General features: G+C 44.0%; 1 protein-coding gene across 3 annotated transcripts in view; it reads right to left on the bottom strand.

Annotated features, from left to right (window-relative positions):
• Positions 1-25,211, bottom strand: part of ATP7A (ATPase copper transporting alpha) — a 172,861-nt gene that overhangs the window by 72,623 nt on the left and 75,027 nt on the right. For all 3 annotated transcript variants that reach the window (XM_033945019.1, XM_033945021.1, XM_033945020.1), the window contains 3 exons: positions 10,699-10,920; positions 4,906-5,069; positions 897-1,058 (listed from right to left, as the gene is read on the bottom strand). In XM_033945019.1, the coding sequence (XP_033800910.1) occupies positions 897-1,058; positions 4,906-5,069; positions 10,699-10,920 (548 nt within the window). The remainder of the gene's footprint in view (positions 1-896; positions 1,059-4,905; positions 5,070-10,698; positions 10,921-25,211) is intronic.

The following is a 25,211-nucleotide window of genomic DNA, read 5'->3' as shown; positions in this document are numbered from 1 at the left end:
CGCGTCGCGTTGCCTGCTGGTAAATGTCTCCTCTGACACAACTTCCTGTTTCCGGTTGCATCGGAGGAGACTTCTAGCAGGCAACCCAACGCGACTTCAAGGCTCCGGTTGTAATACAGCTCATAGCCTTATAGAAATCGCCATTTTAAGAAGAAAAGGTAAGGGAAAAGGAGGGAGATGCACGGCTGGCCGGCAGGAGGGAGCTGCTGGACCGCGTGAAGGGTGCTGGGGGTGGGGGGATGGAGAAGAGAAGACGCTGAAGACGGGGATGGGGACGGGGCGGTGAAAGAGACAGCAGGGTGGCGGCGGGGCGGTGAAGGGGACGGGGCAGTGAAAGGGACAGCGGGGACGGGGCGGTGCAGAGGATGGTGGTCTATGGATGGGTTGGTGACGGGGACAGAATTTTTCCCCGTGTCATTCTCTAGTGGGAAACTTCATGGCGACACCAGGAAGTATTTCTTCACCAAAAGGGTGGTTGATCATTGGAATGATCTTCCACTGCAGGTAACTGAGGCCAGCAGCATGCCTGATTTTAAAAGAAAATGGGATAAGCATGTGGGATCTCTTCAAGGAAGAATTTAGGGGGGTGGGTCATTGGGGAGGGCAGACTTGGTGGGCCGTGGCCCTTTTCTGCCGTCATTTTCTATGTTTCCGCATGCACAGACATCAGTGTTATGGGGTCACGTCATCGCGTCGACGTCTGCACATTTCTGGATGCCCTCAAGCCGCGGCCCCCAGTTTAGTGTGCCGTGGCTGCGCAAAGCTTGCGAGACGCTGCTATAAGTAGTGCCTGACTTTAAGCACCATTTATACAATAGCGCACAGCCCGACTTACAGAATTCAGTTCTAACATGCAACCAAAATGAAAACAAAAAGGGAGACTTGGTTCTGGTTACCTGTATTATTTTCATAATGTCCCGAGGACCAACGATCTCAGGGTCATATTTGATATGTGCTTTGTTGGTTGCAAGTGCGACCGAGCTGTACAGCACACCTTTGGTTTTCATTAGGGTGGATTCTATTTTGTGCACGCAAGAGGCGCAGCTCATTCCTCTCACCTGTTTCAAAGTGCAACATGAACATGAAACACATCAGAAATTTCTAAAAGCTGGGAAAACATTCTACCTTACAGCAGCAAAGGCACTGAAGCAAAAATAAATAAAACATGAAAGGAGAATTTGGGCATTTTATTTGAAATATGGTGTCTTTTGAAATAGCAGCAAAAATGAAATATGTTCCAACCTGTTCATTTCCTTTTCTTGAGTCCTGTTAGACTAATCCAGACAAGTAGGTTGTGCCCTCCAACTACCGAGTTTCCCCGAAAATAAGACAATGTCGTATATTAATTTTGGGTCCAAAAAACACACTAGGGGATGTCTTTTTTTTAAATGTACAATGATCATCTCTCACCCATCCCCTTGTGCAGCATCTTTCTATCCCTCCCTCCCATGCAGCAGAATCCCGACGACCCTCCCAGTGCGAGGCCGACATACCTCCGTTTCAAACAGCAGCGGTGGCAGCACTGAACAGGTTGCTTCACGGCCTTCCCCTTCGGGGCCTTCCCTGTGCTGCATCATCGATGACATCATGTGGCAGGGGGAAAGCCGCGAAGCAGCCTCTTCAGTGCTGCCGCCACCACTGTTTGGAACGAAGGTATGTCGGCCTCGCGGTGGGAAGGTCATCAGGGGTTCTGCTGCGCACGATGGGAAGGAGGGATGAAAAGATGCTGCACGAAGGGGGGTGGAGAAACACCACCGCCGGCGAATTGTGGAGTGTCAGGGACATTCGGTAGAGGCTTTGGGGGTCGATCCAACTAGGTCTTATTTTTGGGGAAACACAGTAGCAGACAGAGACAGAGAACATTGACTTTCAAAGGTATCATCACCGACAGAAGCACTGGTGCAGCCTTGGAATTCACCAGTATCCTATTGACAAAGTAGAGCTTCAAATCACACAGATCTAGGAATTCATTTTTTTCAGCAACAATTTTTTGGCACCATATACAGTATCTAGCCCTGTGTGTTTTATATTTTTTTCTTGATGTTTTATTGTTTTAACTGTAATTTGTTTCTGTATATGTATTTTATTATTATTTGCTTAGGTCGAATTCCCATTTCTGTCAAAACTTCACTGGCTTCCGGTGATTTCTAGGATTCACTTTAAATGTACCTGCCTAATATTCAAGATCCTACATGGCATTCTTCCTCCCCTAATTCCACTATCCTGGAATTCTTCGAGACCTGACACTACCAGATCCGCCCACAAACTCAAACTATCTTTCCCCTCGTTAAAAGGCATCATGTATGCTGGTAAATTAGGGAAATCCCTTTTCTTCAAATTCACTGAACTTTGGAACAACCTCCCTGCCCCGCTGCGGAACCTAGGCTCATTCCAATTATTCCAAAAGCATCTGAAAACCTGGCTTTTCTCCAAAACGTAAACTATCTATTTAAAATGTAAAGCTAGCTATCCTCTTCATAACCTCTAATTTCTTATTATGTCCTTCCCTCTTTTATTGAATTACCTGTAAACCGTGTCGAGCTCTGTCTTTATGGATATGATGCGGTATGCAAACTTAAGGTTTAGTTTAGTTTAGTTTCTCTTCCTGTTGTTTAATGTATTCATAAACGACCTAGAAGCAGGGACGAAGTGTGAAGTTATAAAATTTGCGGATGACACCAAACTCTGCAGCAGGGTTAGAACCACGGAAGAATGTGAAGACCTACAAAGGGACCTAAACAAACTGGAGGAGTGGGCAAGCAAATGGCAAATGCGTTTTAATATAGAGAAATGCAAGGTCATGCATTTAGGAAAAAAAACCCTGATGTTCAGCTACAAAATGGGGGGGTCAGTGCTAGGGGATAGTAATCTTGAAAAAGACTTGGGTGTACTGGTAGATAATACAATGAAACCAACGGCACAATGTGCAGCGGCCTCCAAGAAAGCAAACAGAATGTTGGGTATTATTAAGAAGGGCATTACGACCAGGAAGAAGGAAGTCATCATGCCGCTGTATCGTGCGATGGTTCGTCCGCATCTGGAGTACTGTGTCCAGTACTGGTCACCGTACCTCAAGAAGGACATGGCGATACTTGAAAGGGTCCAGAGAAGAGCGACGAAAATGATAACAGGTATGGAAAACCTTTCATACACAGACAGGTTGGGAAGGCTGGGGCTCTTCTCCCTTGAAAAGAGGAGACTCAGAGGAGACATGATAGAGACTTTCAAGATCATGAAGGGCATAGAGAGGGTGGAAAGGGACAGATTCTTCAGATTATTGGGAACCACAAGCATCAGGGGGCACTCAGAGAAGCTGAAAGGGGACAATTTTAGAACCAATGCTAGGAAGTTCTTCTTTACACAGAGGGTGGTGGACACCTGGAATACGCTTCCGGAGGTAGTGATAGGACAGAGTACACTACGGGGGTTCAAGGAAGGTTTGGATAAATTCCTGAACGATAGGGGGATTGAAGGATACAAATAGGGGTAAAGATAGGTTTTAGACAGAGTATAGATAGAAGGATAAAAGGGATCAGAGAAGGATCACATTACAGGTCATGGGCCTGATGGGCCGCCGCGGGTGCGGACTGCTGGGCACAATGGACCTCGTGTCTGACCCAGCGGAGGCAACTTCTTATGTTCTTATGTTCTTATGTTCCTCTCTCTCTTTTTTCTCTCTCTCCTTTTTTTTTCTCTCTCTCTCTTTTTTCTCTCTCCTTTCCTCTCTCTTTTTCTCTTCCTCTCTCTTTTTTCTCCCTCTCTCTCCCTCTCTCTTCCTCTCTTCCTCTCTCTCTTTTTTTCTCTCTCCCTTCCTCTCTTTTTCTCTCTCTTCTCTCTCTCTCTTCCTCTCTCTCTCTCTTTTTTTCTCTCTCTCTCTTCCTCTCTCTCTCTCTCTGTTTTTTGGCTTTTCTCCAAAACGTAAAGCTATCTATTGAAAATGTAAAGCTAGCTATCCTCTTCACAACCTCTAATTTCTTATTATGTCCTTCCCTCTTTTATTGAATTACCTGTAAACCGTGTCGAGCTCTGTCTTTATGGATATGATGCGGTATACAAACTTAAGGTTTAGTTAAGTTTAGTTTCTCTTCCTCTCTCTCTCTTTTTTCTCTCTCTCCTCTTTTTTTCTCTCTCTCTCTCTCTTTTTTCTCTCTCCTTTCCTCTCTCTTTTTCTCTTCCTCTCTCTTTTTTCTCCCTCTCTCTCTCTCTCTTTCTCTCTCTCTTTTTTTCTCTCTCCCTTCCTCTCTTTTTCTCTCTCTTCTCTCTCTCTCTTCCTCTCTCTCTCTCTTTTTTTTTCTCTCTCTCTCTCTCTGTTTTTTGGCTTTTCTTCAAAACGTAAAGCTATCTATTGAAAATGTAAAGCTAGCTATTCTCTTCATAACCTCTAATTTCTTATTATGTCCTTCCCTCATTTATTGAATTTACCTGTAAACCGTGCTGAGCTCTATCTTTATGGAGATGATGCGGTATACAAACTTAAGGTTTCGTTTAGTTTACTGCAGAATGCGCTCAGGCATCTTGTGGTAAGTTCCAAATCAGCATGCTATTTTTAAAACATTTTTCTGGGAGGGGGTGTGTCTAGTAACGGACAATAAGCATCCACATCATCGCACATTAACATTAGTACATGAGTTCTTACTGCCTACAAAATAGGTGTTGGCAAGTGCTCAAGCAATAATTATTTCAATGTCTGCAGGCTAATGGCAACAGAAAATAACCATTAATAGAAATAAATAAAAAAGTGGCCCTTTTCCTGCTGCAGTAAAAATGGCCTTAGTGCACATGAAAAATTCACGTAAAGGCATGCCAAGACCACTTTTTGCTGCAGCTTAGCAAAAGGACCCTTGTATGAATCGATGCATCTTTGTATAAACACAGATCAACTTTTTTTCTATCCGACATACTTACAAGAAGTTCTAGAACGCCATCTCCTTCATTATAGTTCTCCAGTACCGTTGCTCCAAAACCCAATTCTTGGATTAATGTCGCTATTGCTGGGGGATTTACGAGAGCAGAGTTGTATCGAACCTCTGCCTTTCCTGCCATCAGAGCCACGAGGACAGAGTATATTCCTAGAAATTTGCCATGCAAAAACAAAGAGTTAAAGGAGACCGAAAGTGCCTAACCCTCAACAAGCCACTTCCAGTAAAATACAGCACCATTCCAAGCCATTAAGATAATGAAAGAGGTGTAATCCACATTCCTTAAGCAGAGCCGGGGTCTTCCATCTCCAGTCCTGCCAATAGGGGGTGCTGTTTCACGATCACATTTTCAATAGTGAAGGACAGACAAGTTCTGCAGGACTCCAGGGAACACAATATTAAAGCACCATGCCCCACTGATAGCAATGCGGTTGGAGGACACCCGCTCAGCTTAGAGCAATGGTCTCAAACTAGTGGCTCGGGGGCCACATGCAGCCCGCCAGGTACTATTTTGAGGCCCTCATATCATATCATAATCACAAAAGCAAAATAAAACAGTTTCTTGATCATATGTTTCTTTAGCTATAAATAAAAATATTATTATTAAGACTTAGCCAAAAGGAAAGATTTATAAACTATAAAGAGTTTTACCTCATGCAAAATTGTCATTTCTTTAATAAGACATTAACTATTTTTTTCTGAGGCCCTCCAAATACCTACAAGTCCAAAATGTGGCCCTGCAAAGGGTTTGAGTTTGAGACCACTGGCTTAGAGGGAACAGTGGCTGCAATACATGGCCTTAAAACAGATCAAATCATAGTTTCTTCCAAGAAGAATCTGAGAGTGTGGAAAAAACCAGACAACTGAGGAAACTGATCTTGGTTATTGCAGCACTTCAATCAACAAGGCTGAAATGCTACCACTAAAATACAAACTATATTGTGCGATGAATCCACAGAGATGAAAATGAGAGAATGTTCAACTGCCGCTGGAAGAGGAGGTAAAAAATAAAAATAAAAAAATATGGATATTCGACACTACTATCCAGATAGTGGATGATGCTAAATATCTGGATAATATAGCCAGCACTAGAATTATCTGGACAGCGGGGATATTTAGCCTGCTATCCAGATTAGAGAATGACACGGGGATAAAAATGTTTCCCCGTGGGAACTCATTTTCCTGTCCCGTCAAGTTCTTTTCCTGTCCCTGCCCCCTTCCTGCAAGCTCCGTCCTCATCTGCACAAGCCTCAAACACTTTCAAATCCTAAGTAGCAACATTCTAGAGCTCAGATTGTGATGTCATAATGCCTCATTCCACCAATGCCTAAGCTCCGTCCTCATCTGCACAAGCCTCAAACACTGTAAAATCCTAAGTAGCAACATTCTAGAGCTCAGATTGTGATGTCATAATGCCTCATTCCACCAATGCCTAAGCTCCGTCCTCATCTGCACAAGCCTCAAACACTGTAAAATCCTAAGTAGCAACATTCTAGAGCTTAGAGTGTGATGTCATAATGCCTCATTCCACCAATGTCTAAACTCCGTCCTCATCTGCACAAGCCTCAAACAGTGTAAAATCCTAAGTAGCAACATTCTAGAGCTCAGATTGTGATGTCATAATGCCTCATTCCACCAATGCCTAAGCTCCGTCCTCATCTGCACAAGCCTCAAACACTGTAAAATCCTAAGTAGCAACATTCTAGAGCTCAGAGTGTGATGTCATAATGCCTCATTCCACCAATGCCTAAGCTCCGTCCTCATCTGCACAAGCCTCAAACAGTGTAAAATCCTAAGTAGCAACATTCTAGAGCTCAGATTGTGATGTCATAATGCCTCATTCCACCAATGCCTAAGCTCCGTCCTCATCTGCACAAGCCTCAAACACTGTAAAATCCTAAGTAGCAACATTCTAGAGCTCAGATTGTGATGTCATAATGCCTCATTCCACCAATGCCTAAGCTCCGTCCTCATCTGCACAAGCCTCAAACACTGTAAAATCCTAAGTAGCAACATTCTAGAGCTTAGAGTGTGATGTCATAATGCCTCATTCCACCAATGCCTAAGCTCCGTCCTCATCTGCACAAGCCTCAAACACTGTAAAATCCTAAGAAGCAACATTCTAGAGCTCAGATTGTGATGTCATAATGCCTCATTCCACCAATGCCTAAGCTCCGTCCTCATCTGCACAAGCCTCAAACCCTTTAAAATCATAAGTGTTCGAGGCTTGTGCAGTTAAGGCAGAGCTTACTGGGGCAGAGACAGGGACAAGATGGGGAAATTGAGTTCTTGCGAGGGACGGAGAAAATTTGTCCCCGTGTCACTCTAATCTGGATAGCAGGCTAAATATCCCCGCTGTCCAGATAATTCTAGTGCTGGCTACATTATCCAGATATTTAGCATCATCCACTATCTGGATAGTAGTGTCGAATATCCAGATTTTTTTTTTTTTTTTTACTTCCTCTTCCAGCGGCAGTTGAATATTCTCTCATTTTCATCTCTGCAGATTCATAGCACAAATTTGTTCCCGTGTCATTCTCTAATCCAAATCTCTTATCTGGATAACTCAGGACAGTCCTTTTACGTCCTAAGTAATCTGTCCAGCAGACCGAATATCGCCTCTACCTAGACACATTCATGGACTGCCCTGTCTCCATTCATGCTCTGTCCTGGCACTATTCAGATACTGCCAAGGTGTTTGGATAGTGCCTCTGAATATCCAGACATAAGTTACTGCTATCCAAATATGTGCTTTTGAGTAGCGAGTCATAATGGTTTTATTGAAAAGATCTTCTCTGTATTAGAGGTCTGCGTGGGAACGGGGATCGGGGATCATAGAAACATAGAAACATAGAAATAGCGGCAGATAAGGGCCACGGCCCATCTAGTCTGCCCACCTTAATGACCCTCCCCTACCTTTCTCTGTGAAGAGAACCCATATGACGATCCCATTTTGTCTTAAAATCGGGCACGCTGCTGGCCTCAATCACCTGAAGTGGAAGACCATTCCAGCGATCCACCACTCTCTCGGTGAAAAAGTACTTTCTGGTGTCACCGTGCAGCTTCCCTCCCCTGATTTTCCACAGATGCCCTCTTGTAGCCGTGGGACCTTTGAAAAAGAAGATATCTTCTTCCACCTCGATATGGTCCTTCTCTCTATGGGTTAGAGACCCATAGAGAGAAGGACCCATGCCCATAAGCCCCTGTAATCACTGCATTGATACTGAAACATGTGCACTGCCCTATACACCCTCAAAACCCTTTTTTACTGGCATATAAGTGGCTCCTGCAGCCATAAGGGCTATTGGGGTGGTAGATAAGTGGGTCTAGGGGATTCTGGAGGTGGTTTGGGGGGCTCATCATCACCTATAAGGGATATTTGAACGTCTCGATCATGTCTCCCCTCTCTGCGTTCCTCGAGAGAGTATAACCGCAACTTATCCAGCCGTTCCTCGTACGGGAGGTCCTTGAGTCCTGAGACCATCCGGGTGGCCATTCGCTGGACCGACTCCAGTCTCAGCACATCTTTGCGGTAATGAGGCCTCCAGAATTGTACACAGTATTCCAGATGGGGTCTCACCATGGATCTATACAATGGCATAATGACTTCAGGCTTATGATTGACGAAACCCCTACGTATACACCCTATGATTTGTCTAGCCTTAGATGAAACCTGTTCCACTTGATTGGCAGTCTTCATGTCTTCACTGATGATCACCCCTAAGTCCCGTTCTGCTACAGTCCTTGCTAGGATCTCGCCATTAAGGGTGTAAGTTTTGCATGGATTTTGGCTGCCAAGGTGCCAAGGTCCCCTAACCCACGGGACTCCCACGGGGACCCCCTTCTGGCCCACAGGACTCCCACGGGGATGGAAGGCTTTGGAAGCAGGGTTCGCCAATATAATATAATGGACACGTCAGCCTTAGTAAAAGAGGGGGTTTATAAGTTAATTATCTGAACAGAAAACAAAAAAAGGGTTTCACCAAAGAGATTCCACAAGGAAAACAGCAGCGCAAACACAAAAGAAACTGTAGAATTGATGATCCTGTCAGAAGTAATTGCTGCTTTTTATGGGGACAGCAGGGATGGAGGTAATTCCTTGTGGGGTTGGGTGGGGACGGAGAGGATCCTGGCGGGGACGGGTGGGATTTCTGTCCCCGTGCAACTCTCTACTCTGTATTTTGTTATTAATAAAGGTGTTTGCACCTTACTCTTCTAACTCATCTTCTCACCTCTTGGGCCTGCCAAGAAGCCCACATTCCCTGAAAGGCCCAGAAGACAGTTCCAAGGCAACATGGGTGGGTGTCCTCCTAGAAGAATCACCCCCATACATTACCCCCCTCATTACAGACTTCAAGTATTAACCCTGAAAATGTTCACGTTACCAACCATTATTGTGAAATTTGACCACAGGAGAAACATTGACTGCATGGGTCAATGATTGGCTAAGCGGTAGACTTCAGAGAGTAGTGGTAAACGGTACCCCTTCCAAAATGTTGGAGGTGACCAGTGGAGTGCCGCAGGGCTCAGTCCTTTTCAACATATTTGTAGGAGATCTGACTCAGGGGCTTCAAGGTAAAATCACATTATTCGACGATGACGCCAAACTATGCAACATAGTAAGTAAGAGCACTTTGCCCGACAGTATAACGCAGGACCTACTTCTATTGGAACAGTGGTCCTTGACTTGGCAGCTAAGCTTCAATGCTAAAAAATGTAAAGTCATGCACCTTGGCAGCAGAAATCCGTGCAGAACTTACACACTAAATGGTGAAACCTTGGCTAGGACTAAGGCAGAACGTGATTTGGGGGTGATCATTAGCGAAGACATGAAAACTGCCAATCAAGTGGAGAAGGCTTCATCGAAGGCAAGACAAATGATGGGTTGTATCCGTAGAAGATTTGTCAGCCGGAAGCCCAAAGTCATAATGCCGTTGTACAGATCCATGGTGAGACCTCATCTGGAATATTGTGTACAATTCTGGAGACCACATTACCAAAAAGATGTGCTGAGAGTTGAGTCGGTACAACGAATGGCCACCAGAATGGTCTCGGGACTCAAAGATCTCCCGTATGAGGAAAGGCTGAATAAATTGCAGCTATACTCGCTCGAGGAACATAGAGAGAGAGGAGACATGATAGAGACATTTAAATATATCACGGGCCGTATCGAGGTGGAAGATGATATCTTCTTTCTTAAAGGTCCCTCGGCCACAAGAGGGCATCCGCTGAAAATCAGGGGTGGGAAATTTCATGGTTGTTTGCACTGGTAAAATCCAGCATGGGTGTGTGTGCTGCAGTGGTTAGAGCTACAACCTCTGCACCCTCGCTGCTCCTTGTGACCCTGGGAAAGTCACTTAATCCCCTCACTGCCCCAGGTACTATAGATAGAGTTTGAGCCCTCTGGGACAGATAGGGAAATATGATAAAGTACCTGATGTGAACCACTTACGATATAAGTGGTATATAAATTATAAAATTAATAAATAAAAACAAAGACCACAACAATAAAACCTTCTGTAAGGGATCCACATTTCTCCTGCAGCCTAATTAATTTCCTTAACTCATTGACTCCAATGATCAAAACATAAATTTCCAACACTCAGGCCCCCTTTTACAAAGGCACGTTAGCGTTTAGCGCACGCGTGCGTAGATTTAGTGCTCGCTAAAACAGCTAACGCGCCTTTGTAAAAGGGGGGCCTCGGTCTATACTCTCCCTCCACAAATTTTTTTTCAGAACAAATTTAATATGCAACTACAAATTGAATTATATTCTCACCATCTTCTCCCTTTAGATTTCTTTCAATGTTTGCCACACACGATGCACAAGTCATGCCTGTGACCTGAACGAAGCACTTGGATGGCGTCTTCACCCCTTCCTTCTCATGCACTGGGGAGGTCTTAAACGAGAGCGGTCCCGTCTTGCCCAATGAACTGTCCGGGGATTCTAACAGAATTTCTGACGAGAGGTCAATCTGTAACAACAATGGGTCTGACTTCGCTGAAACAAATGCACGTAAAAAGTAGTTAGTTGCAATTAATGCAGATATCATAGGGCTGAGCATTTATGAGACCAACTAAAGACATAAAATTCAGACCACTAATGGTTAGAAATAGCCATGCAAGGAAGAGGGAAAAGATACATTTTACCAGAGGCCCAACCTGGCCCAGGCTGCAACCTTATTGTCGGGGAGGGGGGGGGAGGGAATCTAAGGCTAAATGTTAGCTCCCGCTTAAGAATACTTATGCATTCAGTTAGATTTATTAATCGTCCATGTTAAAAGGATTGATCCAGGCAAGGACAATTCTAACATATTACAACAAAACAAAATAAAACGATCGAGCCAAGAATAAAATTAAAATTTACAATAATGCTCTGGTTTAGGGCTTTGTCCGATGTGTGAATTTGTGCTTTATTTGAAAATCAATAAAAAATAGTTCTACCTTAAAATTTACAATAAAAATATTAAAACTATAAAATGAACCTAAACAAACAAATCTTAAATCAATATGCCTAGGAAACATAATTAAAATAATTAGGCTTTCACTTGTTTCCCAAAAACAAAATATTCCCCGTCAATCAAGCCAAACTTCAATTCTTAAAAAAAAGTAGGGAGTGTCAAAAGTTTATTAGCAGAGAAAGCGCAGCTCCTTACTTGTTACCAGGTGTTATCCAGGGACAGTAGGCCGATGTCTCACCATTTAAAGCAATCAATGGAGACAGCCCAGCCTACTTGAACAACCGCCTTATCCAAAATGACACAACCAGGCAAAGGAGAACCCAAACACCATTCACGCACCCCCCAATCAGAGGCGTCAAATGCAAAAAAAAATGTACGACTGGCCTCGCAGGCAGCGAAACTTGACCACCAATTATACAATCTACTGCCGACGACACCAGACTACAAAACCTTCAAAAAAGGAATTAAAATCAATCCCCAAAAGTAACCCGCTCAACTATGTACTCTCTTCTGGAATTGTCCAGATAACCTCTAATGTAATCCGCCTTGAACCGCCAAGGTAATGGCGGAATAAAAGTCACTAATGTAATGTAATATCTGAAATGTTAATTGCCATCTTGAAGCTATAGCATTCCTGTGGATGGCTGCAGATGTCAAAGTTTTGCTAACAGCTATAATCTCAAGGAATATGTTCTAAATAAAATAAAACGGAATTAACTGGGCATTCTCTTTATTTATCCACATTCACTTTTCTTGGAATCAATGCTGTTATAACATACAGGCCTAGATTCACTCACCTGTCCGATCCGTGGCCGATCCGAGGCAGGCCAACTGATTCACAAATGGGGGTGATGGGAAGAACGCCCCCTAGGATCGCTGGAGAGCGATCCTTGAAAATGTGCAGACCACCTTCTTTGCCTGTAGATGGTCTGCACATGCTCACCACGAAGGAAGAGCTGGAAACTTTTCAGAACCTGTGGTTTTAACCCGCAGGTTGAAAGCGGGGCTGCACTGCGGGTTAAAACCACAGAGTTGGGGCAGAGAGCAGGAGAATTGTGGCAGAGAGCAAGAAACTCACACTCCACTTAGGCATTCAAGAAAAATAATACTCCTAAATATCACTTGTAAAATCACTTCCTTAAACTATATCATGCCTCTTTGTAACTTAAATAGACTTAAAACACGTGGGGAATCTCAGAATACCACCTGTCCGATCTAGCACAGTGTGGTAGCAGTCGTCACTGGCTCACCCAATCTTGCATTTACTAACTAAACCTATATTTTCAAGATTTATTTTTCTTTTACCTATACTTTTATGTATAGTTTAAGTGATATTAGAGAGCAGGAGAAGGAGAAGCAGAATCAGGGCAGTCGCTTGTTTTTTGATCGGGCAGCCCAGTCGGTGTTCCTGAAATTGTTTTGTAAATCACGTCCTTCCTACTTTGGATGCCGTTCCCCCTCATTTGCATGCGCGGATCGGATCGGATCGGAGGATGATCGGCACAGAGGTTAGTGAATCAGGTCGGTACATGATCGCAAACACGATCGGGAGGCTTAGTGAATCTAGGCCACGGTATACTAAAACATTTGTGGTTGTTGATGTCGCACGAGTGTTTCCGCGCTAAACTTGTGGAAGGAAGAAGATTTTAACAGATAACCACAGGTTGGAGTGCATGTGTTAGTACTATACATCCAGTTATTTGCAAGACATTCCACAAGCACTGGAATATTTTCTTGAAATAAGTGACAGAGCTGATTTAAATGTCTCTGATTGAGACATTTAAATACATCACGGGACGTGTCGAGGTGGAAGAAGACATCTTCTTTCTCAAGGGACCCTCGGTCACAAGGGGGCATCCGTTCAAACTCAGAGGAGGGAAATTCGATAGTGACGTAAGGAAGTATTTCTTCACAGAAAGGGTTGTAGATCACTGGAACAAGCTTCCAGAGCAGGTGATCAAGGCCACCAGCGTTATTGACTTTAAGAATAAATGGGATGCCCTAGTGGGATCCCTACGAGGGTCGAGTTAAGGAACTAGGTCATTAGTACTCAGACTTAATGGGGTGGGTCAGTAGAGTGGGCAGACTTGATGGGTTATAGCCCTTTTCTGCCGTCATCTTTCTATGTTTCTATCATAACTGGAAATATCATTTTCATGCCTTTTGTTGGCTAGCTTTCGTTACAAACTTCTCTCAAGCAGAATAACAGACACATGATTTTGTAAAGCAAGGAAACTTCTCGTGAATCAGAAACAGCTTTCACTGCTATTACAGAGCGGCAGAAATCACGCCTTGTAACCCAATATACAGAGAACATAAGGGTGGCCCAGGCAGATTAAACCGAAGCCAACTGTTGCATCGAGAGTTGATGATGCCATCCTAGGAGGTCAGTTTCAGGCTGGATTAAGCCACACCTAAACTGCATCATTCTCCACTCACAACTGACTACACTGCTCTCAATAGGCAGCTGCTCTGCTGCTACCATGTTTCCCTGAAAATAAGCCCTAGCATGATTTTCGGGATAGATCCTAATATAAGCCCTAGTTCAGGGGCCTCAAAGTCCCTCCTCGAGGGCCGCAATCCAGTCGGGTTTTCAGGATTTCCCCAATGAATATGCATGAGATCTATGTGCATGCACTGCTTTCAATGCATATTCATTGGGGAAATCCTGAAAACCCGACTGGATTGCGGCCCTCAAGGAGGGACTTTGAGATCCCTGCCCTAGTTGGATCGACTCCCGAAGCCCCTCCTGAATGTCCACGACACTCCTCGATTCACTGGTGGCAAGCGCTTCCCCCCACCCATTTGCATCATCTTTCCTCCCCTCTCACATCTTTCCATCCCTCCTTCCCATTCCGCAGAAAAACCCTGCTGAACCCTCCCCACCGCGAGGCCAACATACCTCTGTTCCAAACAGCAACAGCACTGAACAGGCTGCTTCACGGCCTTCCCTGCCGGGGCCTTCCCTCTGCCACATCACTGAGAAGCATGCAAACAGCAGAGAAAATACAGCTAACCCAAATAATTGATAAGAAGCCAAAAGAAGATCAATGACATTTCAGAACTGGGTGAAAAGAGTGGGATCAAACTGCTGGCATCTTATTCTTAAATAGAGCAAAATAAGACAATGCTTCAAAAGGGTGAACAACAGAAAGAACATTGGAATGATCTAGCAATTGCAAAATGAGGCTCTAAAATCAGTCTCATCCTGTTCTTTTAGCTGGTATATATAAATAACAAATTAAAACAGCAGAGTGTGCAGTACAAGACCAGGCCTAAATTCAGATCCTCACTTCCTCTTCTTATGTAAAATAAAAAGTTGAAATAAAACACACCAACCCAACCAGAAACCACCAGCTGCCTTAAAACTCTTTTGGTGTAGTGGCAAAGCTTGAAAGTTAGCTTTGGATCTATTTTGAGAGGCCCTGCCTTCCACGATACAAAATCTGCCCTTCGGCAGAATCCCAACAAATAATAGTCCTCTTATAAAGACCTGGACAATCCGTAATTTCTTCCCTGAGCATTGTGTAACAACCCTTGTGCAGTATGACTTATCTGTAGTTCCTCATCTAAGCAGAAGGAAAAGCGAATGTCATTTTGAGAGTTGCTTGTATTATCGTTGACTGTATACTGTACAGTCTCTTCCTCTGTAAACCACTCGGAACTATTTGTGGTATTGCAGTATATTAAAATAGTTATTAGTAGTTATTATTATTAAATTCTGAACTACACTTCTCCCTCCGTATTCGCGGTTTCAGCATCTGCGGTTTCGATTATTCACGGTTTTTAGCTTGCTGGATCCTCCCCCAAATTACATCAGCTTGCATGGAGAAATCTTTGATTCCCGGCACTTTCTTCAGCGTGTTTTGCCTCTCCTTTAGGAACAGGCCAGGTCTCCCACCATGTTGTTCACGGTTTCACTATATTCACAATGGAGTCTGATCAATATTCCAATCCCCTCCAGAAAATAGATAACCACCTGCTGATGTGAGGAGGGGTGGCTGTTCCTGGAGGCTGAGCCACTGCAATGGAGGTTCCTGGAGGTTGAGCCACCAGCGAAACAGCTGTTCGAGAGGGATTTGGGATGGCGAACTGGCGCAATGACCAAGAGGTTGTCTAAATATTTGCCAAAAAGCGTCTGCCCCTGAACGGTAACTTGCTGAAGAGTGGCCTTGGCTGCCACCAGAAAATTTGCGCCAAATATAGCCCATTGGAACTGAACTAAAAAAAATAGTGAAAAGGGGGTTTTGGAGGTGGGGGAACTAACCCCAGAAACCCTCAAATATGATTTTTTATTCCCATATGTAATAATGAGAGAACTCACTGTGCCTGTCAACTCTCAGCAGCTTACTTGTAGGGAAAGGATTTCTGCCTCAAAGATAGCCAGTACAAGTCTTCTGATGGAGATCTTAGGGCTGCCGGTCAAGTGAACCCCCAACCATGAACTCCCACCCCTGGAAATCCACACATCGGGGGGAGAAACTTTGCAGCTGGCTCCCTGTTCCACAGAGACCACACAGCGTGCACTCAAGCCTCCTAGGGGAACGGACCCTGCGCTCCTGAAGGGACTCAAAGCAGGCCGGCTCCACAAGTACTCCAAGAGATTGGCCTGGGAGCAGCAGTCTACTCACATGGCACTGCATCCTTTCTCTGGCGGAGTAAGCCCTAGAAGGGGGTCCTCCGAGCAGAAAAATCCGAAGACAGAACACACCTTCTGAATTCACTTTCAGAAGGAAAAACTGAAGAGGGAGTGGTTCTCTACTGCAGAAAGGGAAGAAGAAGTCAGAGATTTAAAGTGATACCCTTCTGCAGATTTGCGACTGTTGGGAAGTTAACAGTTAACGTATGGCATCCCATGTCTTCGCTAAAGAATTTGTTTTTGAATGTTCATTTGTTCTTGTTTGTAACATTTACTGGATCACCCTCTTTCTCTTTTCCTAAGAATCCGGATTCTGATTTTAAAGGGTATGGATTTGCAGGTGGTTTCAACTTTTAATAAAATTTGATATATAGCCTATAAAACTTCTAGGTGATTATACATATTTAAAACTATAAAATTTGGGTAACAAAGATTATGAGAAAAAAGACATACTGCGACGATGGGGCTGGAGGTAAGAAGTACATTTCAAAATAGGAAAGAGAGCCATTTAAGGGAAGTACAAAAGGGAAACCGAAGCTAGAGCAAAGAGCAAAGCTCTAGAAAGGAAAGTCAATTAGAGGTTAAAAGTATCTTTAAATAGAAACGTTTTTAGTTTTCCTTTGAAATATTCGAATACAGTTTCATCCCGTAGATCAATCGAAAGCTTTCAATCCATAACCCTACTCCCCACTGCCCTCCAACCCAGCCAGCAGATTAACCGTTCCCCTTAACTGTATCCATGACATCCTGTTTGTCTGTCTAGATTGTAAGCTCTTTTGAGCAGGGACTATCTCCTTTGAGACTCTGTACAGCACTGCGTGCGTCTGGTAGCGCTATAGAAATAATTCATAGTAGTAGTGTGAAGAGTTTCAGTCTTTGGGAAGCAGAGCAGAGGTTGTGATGTCATAATGGCTCTTCCACCAATAAGAGCCAACCTCATCAGTGATGTCACATTGGCTTGATTGTCCTGTACTCCCCTCTGCCTTCCAGATTAACCGTTCCCCTTAACTATATCCATGACATCCTGTTTGTCTTGCCTGTTTAGATTGTAAGCTCTTTCGAGCAGGGACTGTTTTTTTAACTCTTTGTGACTCTGTACAGCGCTGTGTGCGTCTGGTAGCGCTATAGAAATAATTACTAGTAGTAGCAGATCATGGGGCATTGCATTCCAGAGAGAAGGTGCTATAAAAGAAAAGTTTGTTGTTCGTGTAGTACTAAGGATGCAGATAGATGGAATGGCTGGAAGATTTTGTGACTGTGATCTGAGCATTCTAGTAGGGGTATAAGGAATTAAGATGCTATTCAGGGATTTGAACGTTAAGAGAAAGATTTTGTAAGTTATTCTGCAAGGTATTGGAAGCCAGTGTGCTTTGATTAGGAGAGGTGTAACCGTCAAATTTGTTTGCATTGTCTATGAGTTTTATTGCACTATCCTATATAATAATACCCTTAGCGCGCATGCGCACTTCAATTTTCGTGGCTCCGTGCGTCTGTATGTCCGTGGCCGGCAGAGAAATTGTAAAGCGTGAGGCGCATGCGCGCACGACGATTTGCTTTGAGTGGCGGTTTAACCTAATCCAGCAGCGGTTAGTTACTGTGTGCCGGTTGCCCTTCCCAATACAACGCATGATTAAAAAAAAGGTAGGATGGGGCACGATAATTGGCAGGGAGAGAGATTGAAAGAAAAAAACAAAACAGATGGGACACTTAACAGACTGACGTACTGAAAGACAGATAGGTGGGAGTGAAAAACACACACAAAAGATCAGGGGGCCAGGGAGAGAGATTGAAAGAAAGAAAGAAAGAAAGAAAAAAACAGACAGTGGACAAGGAGAGAGAGACACACAGAAAAAAAGACAGACAGAAAGCGGCCAAGGAGACAGACAGCAAAAAAGAAAGACAGACAAAAAGCGGCCAAGGAGAGAGAGAGAGAGAGAGATTGAAAGAAAGAAAGAAAAAACAGACAGTGGACAAGGAGAGAGAGACACACAGAAAACAAGACAGACAGAAAGCGGCCAAGTAGACAGACAGCAAAAAAGAAAGACAGACAGAAAGTGGCCAAGGAGAGAAAGAGAGAGAGAAAGAAAGTAAGAAAAAACAGAGAGTGGACAAGGAGAGAGAGACACACAGAAAAAAAGACAGACAGAAAGCCGCCAAGGAGACAGACAGCAAAAAAGAAAGACAGACAGAAAGCGGCCAAGGAGAGAGAGAGAGAGAAAGAAAGACAGACAGACACATCTATTCTAGCACCCGTTAATGTATCGGGCTTAAAGACTAGTTTTGTATAATTTGCAAGCGTCTGATCTCTTTTGTGCGATGCCTTTATATAGTGAATTACAGTAATCTAAACATGAAATAACCAGAGAATGGAGCAGAGGGTTCAGTGCAGAAGACTCGAGAACTTTCTTTGGAGAGCGAGCGTATTAGGCGCAGCCTGTGGAAACACTTTTGAATGGAGGAAATGATTTGTACTTGTCCTGTATATACCTTCTGCCAAACGAGAGAGCGGCACAAGCGATGAAAGCAATATTGGGGAGGGGAACATCTTACACTGAAACTTAGCGAGTAAAATGAGTAATTATTGGTTTGTTACCTTGAGAATGAATGTGACTGTTGGGCTACACAGGACTCTTTATCTGCCGTCATTTACTATATGTTACTAGGTAGCAGCCTGCCTAGAATCCAAAGGACAGCGGTATGGCAGGTAAGCCAGATGAAAGCCTACCGAAGGGCTGCTGGGAAGTGGAGTAGGCTAATGCAGTAACATGGAAAAAATCAGCTATGCGACAGCCTAGCTGGCCAATGCAGTAAGGATGCAAGCTTTCGTTGAGTCCATATTCACCCACAGTTTTGTGATGGGCTCTTTCTGCTAGTTTAAGCCTTCCCAATTTTACCTGAAAGTGGTTTAAGAACATAAGAATTGCCGCTGCTGGGTCAGACCAGGGGTCCATCGTGCCCAGCAGTCCGCTCACGCGGCGGCCCTCAGGTCAAACACTAGTGCTCTTAAATGAGTCCAGCCTCACCTGCGTACGTTTCAGTTTAGCAGGAACTTGTCCAACTTTATCTTGAATCCCTGGAGGGTGTTTTCCCCTATAACAAGACTCCGGAAGAGCGTTCCAGTTTTCTACCACTCTCTGGGTGAAGAAGAACTTCCTTACGTTCATACGGAATCTATCCCCTTTCAATTTTAGAGAGTGCCCTCTCGCTCTCCTTACCTTGGAGAGGGTGAACAACCTGTCCTTATCTACTAAGTCTATCCCCTTCAATACCTTGAATGTTTCGATTATATCCCCTCTCAATCTCCTCTGTTCAAGGGAGAAGAGGCCCAGTTTCTCCAATCTCTCAGTATACGGCAACTCCTCCAGCCCCTTAACTATTTTAGTCGCTCTTCTCTGGACCCTTTTTGAGTAGCACCGTGTCCTTCTTCATGTACAGCGACCAGTGCTGGATGCAGTATTCCAGGTGGAGGCGTACCATGGCCCAGTACAGCAGCATGATAACCTTCTCCGATCTGTTCATGATTCCCTTCTTTATCATTCCTACCATTCTGTTCGCCCTTTTCGCTGCCGCTGCGCATTGCACAGACGGCTTCATCAACTTGTCGATCAGAACTCCCAAGTCTCTTTCTAGGGAGGTCTCTCCAAGTAACGCCCCAGACATCCTGTATTCGTGCATGAGATTTTTGTTACCGACATGCATCAGTTTACACTTATCCACGTTGAACTTCATTTGCCATGTCGATGCCCATTTCTCGAGCTTGATTATGTCGCGTTATAATATTTTTCAGGTAGGATAACCTTAATGCTGTAGTTGTGTCCAGAGGAAGGCTTAAGAAGAAAGGAGCATTATCATTTTTCATTACTGAACAGAGCTGTAACTATTTCAGTTTCATAGTAAAAAAAACCTTCTTGGTTTAGCTTGATATATGAATTTTGTATCTTGCCAATCTCTAGCAGTGGGTTAGAGGCACTGAACTGTATGATGGGAAAAAAAGGCTGCGGGAGCAAAGAAACAAGAAATGAATGATAATAAGACAGGGAAGGAAGGGATTTTTGAAACCAACATGTAGCAGTGAAGCTGAGGAGTTCTACGAGATTTTAAGTTTGTGAAACCGTCAGTTATATGGATAAAAGCCTAAGATGGAACCGGTCTTGGCACAGTTATGGACAACCGTTATGACAGGATGAGTCTGTTGAATGTCAGCCATGCACCTTTTTCTCCAAATATTGTCTTGTCCGTTTATTTATTGCCAGCAACGGAAAGCAAAGCATCTGGTTTATGAGCGGTTGAGTTTTCCATTGCCTGTCTGACATTATAGTGTTCATTCCAAAAAAGAACTTACCAATTCTAGTGAAATTAACAAGTATTATAAATGCTGCAGTGGAGTCATAAAGAAGACAAAAAAAAAAAAAAAAAGAGCTATGATTCACTATCTCACGGCATAAGTTCAATCCAAACATTTCACTTGAAATGAACTATAGCCCTGGAATAATCCTGCAGCCAGAGAAACACTACAATGGCACCACCCTTTCAAGAATTATTTGGGGATCATAATTCATTTCAAAGAAAATGTGGCCTCTTTGAGCAGCTTAAAGATGAAACGTGATATTGCCAGAACTTGTTTCATACTGGCAGAACTAGAATTATAAATCATATCCAAATATAACAGAACTAGTGCTCTAAAGCAAATATCAGAAAATATGTTTTCTAAAAATGCAGAGTTGCGGGAAGAGACCTCAAAATATATTTATAAGCCAACATTTGACGCCATTCCAGTTGCAATAAATGACTTGTAAATCCTCTATAATAAAACCATAAGTGTGCATGCGCACTTACGATGCTGTGATCCCTGCCGCCGTGATGTGTGCTTCCATGCCGCACATGCACACATCTGTCTGTCTGTCTTCTGCCCCAATCTCCGATGCTGGCTGACTTCCTGTGCTGCAGCTGCCGGACACCTCTTCTCACCCCTGGACTGCAAAACGCAGCAGCCGTGGTTTCATCTTGCAGCCACGGGGCATTTGCTAGGCCGGCCCACTTCGATAATGCGAGGTGGGCCGGCCTTGCAAAAGCCCCGAAGCTGCCTGGGCTAGCGGATGCTGGACAGGGGGAGCAGGGAAAGGATAAGGGGTACTACTGGACAGGGGGGGGAAGTAAAACGAAGGGAGAAGGGCTACTGCTGGACAGGGGGAGCAGGGAAGGGGTGGTGGTGGACAGCCGAGGAAAGAGAGAGACAGAAAGAAAGAAAGACAGACAGATTGTGGCCAAGGAGAGAGAGAGAGAAAGAAAGAGACAGACAGAAAGCAGCCAAGGAGAGAGAGAGAGAGACAGACAGAGAGAAAGACAGACAGATAGAAAGCGGCCAAGGAGAGAGACAGAAAGAAAGAAAGACAAACAGACAGAAAGCGGTCAAGGAGAGAGACAGAAAGAAAGACAGACAGAAAGCGGCCAAGGAGAGAGAAAGAAAGAAAGACAGACACACGCATCTATTCTAGCACCCATTAATGTAACGGGCTTAAAGACTAGTACTGTATAAGCCTATGTGTAGCTTTACTTGTGTTACAAATTATGGCTACTCCATGATCTCAGTCCCAGGAACACTCCCCTGCTCCCCAAATATTCAAACAAAGGTGCTCCAAACTAAACCAAATCTCTAATACAGTCTCTCTCAAACTTTCTCAAGCCGGGGCACACTAAAGGTAGTGGCCACGGCTTGAGGCACCCAGAAGTGCGCGAACGTCGCCGTGATGACATCACGCTTATGCCTGACATCATCACGTCGACATCCGCGCATGTGCAGAGGCCCTCCAGATGGGCCCCGAGACGCCAGTAGGGGGTGCCAGCAGTGAAGAGGGCCGGAGGGAAGGAGAGGCACTGGCGCCAGCTGATTGCCTACAGCAGTGTTTCTCAATGTCTTCGAGCTAAGTACCCCCTAAGTCTAACAAATATCAACCAAGTACCCCAACCGCAGTCCTCCCTAGGCCCACCCTAGCTCTGCCCCAGATCCCATCCCTTTTCCTAACTAATGCAATTTTTTCCATTCATTTTTCAAATACACACAATATACACAGCAGATATAAATTCTCAAAACTGACATATGTCAATCACTATATTGAAAATAAAATCATTTTACCTACCGGCGATCCTCTGCAGGCTACTGTCATTAGCTTTAAAGGTGAGGCCAGGGAAGAAGCTGGAGGATGCTAGAGAGAAGGGGAAAGCATGCAGGCATTTGGCGAATCGGGCAGCGCTGGCGCTGTACCACGTAGGGAAGTCAGCTGGCAGGCTCTTCCTCCTCAGTGTGTCGCTGCACACTTGGAATCTCAGGAGGCACACTTGGACACAGTTTGAGATACACTGATCTAATGTGTTGTGAATCTCCAGTATATTATGCCATATAAAAGTGTCTGAGATTAGCACTATATAAACTTATCTCTTTTTGCATTTCAGTTTAAAAATCTGTTGAAGAGTTTATGGCTGTTGACACAAAATAAATACTCTTCAAAGCAGTCACACTTATTTAGCCGAATAACATAACAAAATCACAACTTGTACATCTTTTCAAAACATCAAATAAATCATTTGGCAGAAGATGGGGGTCAGGGAACGAGGAGGGAGACTGTGTTAAAGGAGTGTGTGGTATGTTTGGGATGAGAAAGACCTGAGGGAATAACACAATTTGCACGGGAGGTGGGCAAATGAGAAAGAGAAAATTCAAGTTTAATAAAAATTGGATTTGATTGCAAAATCGTAATTCAATGCGATTTACAAACAATGATAAAATTGGGATAAGGAAAAAAAACAAAACACAATCAAACCAGACGGTTAATACAACTGTAGACCAAGAAAACACAAAAGGAAAAAAATAAATAAAGGGTTAAATACAATTAGTAAACTGAAAAAAAAGGGCAAGGTGATGAAACAATAGGATAGGGAAAAGGTTACTAGCAAGCATCCTCGATATATAAAGTTTGCGTAACTCAGTTAAAAGCAACCTTAAAGAACCAGCTTTTCAGGAGACTTTTAAACTTACTAAGTCATTTTTCTTCCCTTATATTGATTGGGAGCGAATAATATTGAAACCCGGGTGCCCAAACCTCCCTTCATGTATTTTCATTTGGCAATCTGCTAACTATGGACGGTGTTGTATAGCCCCAAGTCAGCACTACTTGCAGCTCAGGGCCCCCCCCTGGACTCAGTGGATTGCTGAAAACAGGGATTCGGACTTCCAGCGATTCCTAACTATACTCCCGGGGAATATCTACACTGAAAACTTTAAAAGTTTACATCTTTGACCAAGAAATTTATAGTTTCGAAGTTGAATTACTAATCACATAAGAACTGGGTCAGACCAATAACATAGTAACATAGTAGATGACGGCAGATAAAGACCCGAATGGTCCATCCAGTCTGCCCAACCTGATTCAATTTAAATTTTTTTTTTTTTTTTTTTTTTCCTTCTTAGCTATTTCTGGGCAAGAATCCAAAGCTTTACCCTATACTGTGTTTGGGTTCCAACTGCCGAAATCTCTGTTAAGACTTACTCCAGCCCATCTACACCCTCCCAGTCATTTAAGCCCTCCCCTGCCCATCCCCCACCAAATGGCCATTCACAGACACAGACCGTGCAAGTCTGCCCAGTAACTGGCCTAGTTCAATATTTAATATTATTTTCTGATTCTAAATCTTCTGTGTTCATCCCACGCTTCTTTGAACTCAGTCACAGTTTTACTCTCCACCACCTCTCTCGGGAGCGCATTCCAGGCATCCACCACCCTCTCCGTAAAGTAGAATTTCCTAACATTGCCCCTGAACCTACCACCCCTCAACCTCAAATTATGTCCTCTGGTTTTACCATTTTCCTTTCTCTGGAAAAGATTTTGTTCTACGCTAATACCCTTTAAGTATTTGAACGTCTGAATCATATCTCCCCTGTCTCTCCTTTCCTCTAGGGTATACATATTCAGGGCTTCCAGTCTCTCCTCATACGTCTTCTGGCGCAAGCCTCCTATCATTTTCGTCGCCCTCCTCTGGATCGCCTCAAGTCTTCTTACGTCTTTCGCCAGATACGGTCTCCAAAACTGAACACAATACTCCAAGTGGGGCCTCACCAATGACCTGTACAGGGGCATCAACACCTTCTTCCTTCTACTGACTACGCCTCTCTTTATACAGCCCAGAATCCTTCTGGCAGCAACCACTGCCTTGTCACACTGTTTTTTCGCCTTTAGATCTTCGGATACTATCACCCCAAGGTCCCTCTCCCCGTCCGTGCATATCAGCTTTTCTCCTCCCAGCATATACGGTTCCTTCCTATTATTAATCCCCAAATGCATTACTCTGCATTTCTTTGCATTGAATTTTAGTTGCCAGGCATTAGACCATTCCTCTAACTTTTGCAGATCCTTTTTCATATTCTCCACTCCCTCTTCGGTGTCTACTCTGTTACAAATCTTGGTATCATCTGCAAAAAGGCACACTTTTCCTTCTAACCCTTCAGCAATGTCACTTACATACATATTGAACAGGATTGGCCCCAGCACCGAACCCTGAGGGACTCCACTAGTCACCTTTCCTTCCTTCGAGCGACTTCCATTAACCACCACCCTCTGGCGTCTGTCCGACAGCCAGTTTCTGACCCAGTTCACCACTTTGGGTCCTAACTTCAGCCCTTCAAGTTTGTTCAACAGCCTCCTATGAGGAACTGTATCAAAGGCTTTGCTGAAATCCAAGTAAATTACATCTAGCATATGTCCATCAAGCCCAGTAGCCCATTCATGGTGGCCTATCCAGGTCCCTAGTACCTGGCCAAAACCCAAGGGGTAGCAACATTCCATTCAGAATCTCAAAGAATAGCAAGATTCTGGAATCCCAAAGAGTAGCAACATTCCATGTGGAATCCCCAGAGTAGCAACATTCCATTCAGAATCCTAATGAATAGCAAGATTCCGGAATCCCAAAGAGTAACAAAAGATTCTGGAATCCCAAAGAGTAACAAAAGATTCTGGAACCCCAAAAGTAGCAACATTCCATGCGGAATCCCCAGAGTAGCAACATTCCATTCAGAATCCTAAAGAATAGCAAGATTCTGGAATCCCAAAGAGTAACAAAAGATTCCGGAACCCCAAAGAGTAGCAACATTACATGCGGAATCCCCAGAGTAGCAACATTCCATTCAGAATCCTAATGAAT

Source organism: Geotrypetes seraphini, chromosome 5, assembly GCF_902459505.1.
Source record: "Geotrypetes seraphini chromosome 5, aGeoSer1.1, whole genome shotgun sequence".
Lineage (NCBI taxonomy): Eukaryota > Metazoa > Chordata > Amphibia > Gymnophiona > Dermophiidae > Geotrypetes > Geotrypetes seraphini.
The sequence above is the reverse complement of the archived record's forward strand: the minus strand, read 5'-3'. Positions and strand labels throughout refer to the sequence as shown.